Below are 2,139 nucleotides of genomic sequence, written 5' to 3' on the forward strand. Positions count from 1 at the left end.
GGGATGGGGATTGTGGCACTGGAATGATGGGGACAGTGGGGACGGGATGGAGATTGTGGAATCAGGATGGGAACAGTGGCGCTGGGATGGGGATTGTGACACTGGGATGATGGGAACAGCGGTGTCGGGATGGGGATTGTGGTTCCAGAACGGGGGATCACAGTGCTGGGACAGGGATCACGGTCCCAGTGGGGGATCGTAGCACGGGACAGGACTCAGAGCACCGGGGAGGGGAATCGGCCCTGGGATGGGGATCCCGGTGCCAGGACAAGGATCACAGTGCTGGGACGGGGGATCCCGGTGCCAGGAGCGGCACCGCGGCACCCGGACAGGGATCGTGGCAGCAGGACGGGAAATCCCGGTGCCGGGATGGAGACCATGGCGCTGGGAGCGGGATGGCGGCACCGGGACAGAGCTGGTGGCACTGACCGGGCGGTGAAGGCGGCCAGGAAGTCCCCGGCGCGGCAGGAGCCGGGATGTGCCGGGTGCCCGCGGGCCGAGCACATCAGGGCACAGTCGGTGCCCTCGTAGCGCAGATGCAGGAAGGACTCGGTCTGGATCTGTTCCCTGCGGGGACACCGGCACCGCGTCACCCTGACCCTGCTGTCACCGCCACGACACCCCCCGCCCCTGTCCCCCCCCCCCCGCGTCGCTGTCGCCGCTGTCCCCGTCCCCGCGTGTCACCGTCCCCGCGTGTCCCCGTGCCTTGTCCCCCATCCCCAGTGTCACTCTCCCCGTGTCCCCCCGTCCCCGCTGTCACCGCCACCGCTTGTCCCCAGCCCCCTGTCCCCCACCCCCGGTGGCACCGCCGTGTCACCGCCCTGTCCCCGTGCCCCCATTCCCAGTGTCACCAGCGCCGCCACCGCATGTCCCCAAACCCCGGGACCCCAGCGACGGTGTCACTTGTCACCACAGCCCCCCGTCCCCTGTCCCCCATCCCTGGTGTCACTGTCACCACCACCACGTCCCCGTGTCCCCAGATCCCCCATCTCTGGTGTCATTGTCACCACCACCGCGTCCTTCCATTTCCAGACCCCCCGTCCCTGGTGTCACTGTCACCGCCCCCGTGTCCCCCCGTCCCCAGAACCCCTATCTCCAGTGTCACTGTCACCACCCCCGCGTCCCTCCGTCCCCAGACCCTCCATCTCCGGTGTCACTGTCACTGCAACCACGTCCCCCCACCCCCATCCCTGGTGTCACTGTCACCGCCACTGCGTCCCCCTGTCCCCAGACCCCCCATCCCTGGTGTCACTATCACCGTCCCGCGTCCCCCTGTCCCCAGGCCCTCCATCTCCGCTGTCATTGTCACCGCGTCCCTCTGTCCCCAGAACCCCATCCCTGCTGTCACTGTCACCGCCACCGCGTCCCCCTGTCCCCAGATCCCCCATCTCCGGTGTCACTGTCACCGCGTCTCCCTGTCCCCAGACCCGCCGTCCCTGCTGTCACTGGCATCGCCACCGCGTCCCTCCACCCCCAGACCCTCCATCCCTGTGTCACTGTCACCACCACCGTGTCCCCCTGGTCCCCAGACCCCTATCCCTGGTGTCACTGTCACTGTCCCCGTGTCCCCTCGTCCCCAGACCCTCCATCTCCAGTGTCACTGTCACCGCGTCTCCCTGTCCCCAGACCCCCACCCCTGGTGTCACTGTCACCGCGTCTCCCTGTCCCCAGACTCGCTGTCCCTGCTGTCACCGTCACCGCCCCCGCGTCCCCCTGTCCCCAGACCCCCATCCCTGGTGTCACTGTCACCACCACCGCGTCCCTCCATCCCCAGACCCCCCCATCCCTGGTGTCACTGTCACCGCCACCGCGTCCCCCCATCCCCGGGCCCCCCCTCCCCGGTGTCGCGGTGTCCCCGTGCCCCGCCGTCCCCGCACTCACTCGGCGAACCCCTGTTCCCGCAGCGCGTCCCGGCAGCGCCGCTCCAGCTCCCGCAGGCGCCCGTCGAGCCGGGGGAAGGAGTCGGGCCCGTAGGGGAGGGCACAGGGCTCCTGCTCCTCCTGCACCACGTCCGCCAGCGCCAGGCCCAGCGCCGACAGCACCCCGCTGTGCCTGGGGACAGCGCGGGGACACCGTGGGGACACCGCGGGGACATCTCCGGGACATCCCGCTGTGCCTGGGGACACCGCGGGGACACCG

The 2,139-nt window shown here is 69.8% G+C and overlaps 1 protein-coding gene across 1 annotated transcript; it reads right to left on the bottom strand.

The window, feature by feature from the left end:
- Positions 1 to 377: 377 nt before the first annotated feature.
- Positions 378 to 2,095, bottom strand: LOC113980189 (5-oxoprolinase-like; the record flags this gene model as incomplete). The annotated part of the gene is made up of 2 exons (XM_027707418.1): positions 378 to 567; positions 1,882 to 2,095. Coding segments are annotated over 2 exons (404 nt in total), but the record flags the coding sequence as incomplete, so codon positions are not given.
- Positions 2,096 to 2,139: the final 44 nt, after the last annotated feature.

The sequence above is a fragment of the Neopelma chrysocephalum genome, unplaced genomic scaffold, assembly GCF_003984885.1.
Source record: "Neopelma chrysocephalum unplaced genomic scaffold, ASM398488v2 Primary Assembly neopelma1_92951, whole genome shotgun sequence".
Classification (NCBI taxonomy): Eukaryota; Metazoa; Chordata; class Aves; order Passeriformes; family Pipridae; genus Neopelma; species Neopelma chrysocephalum.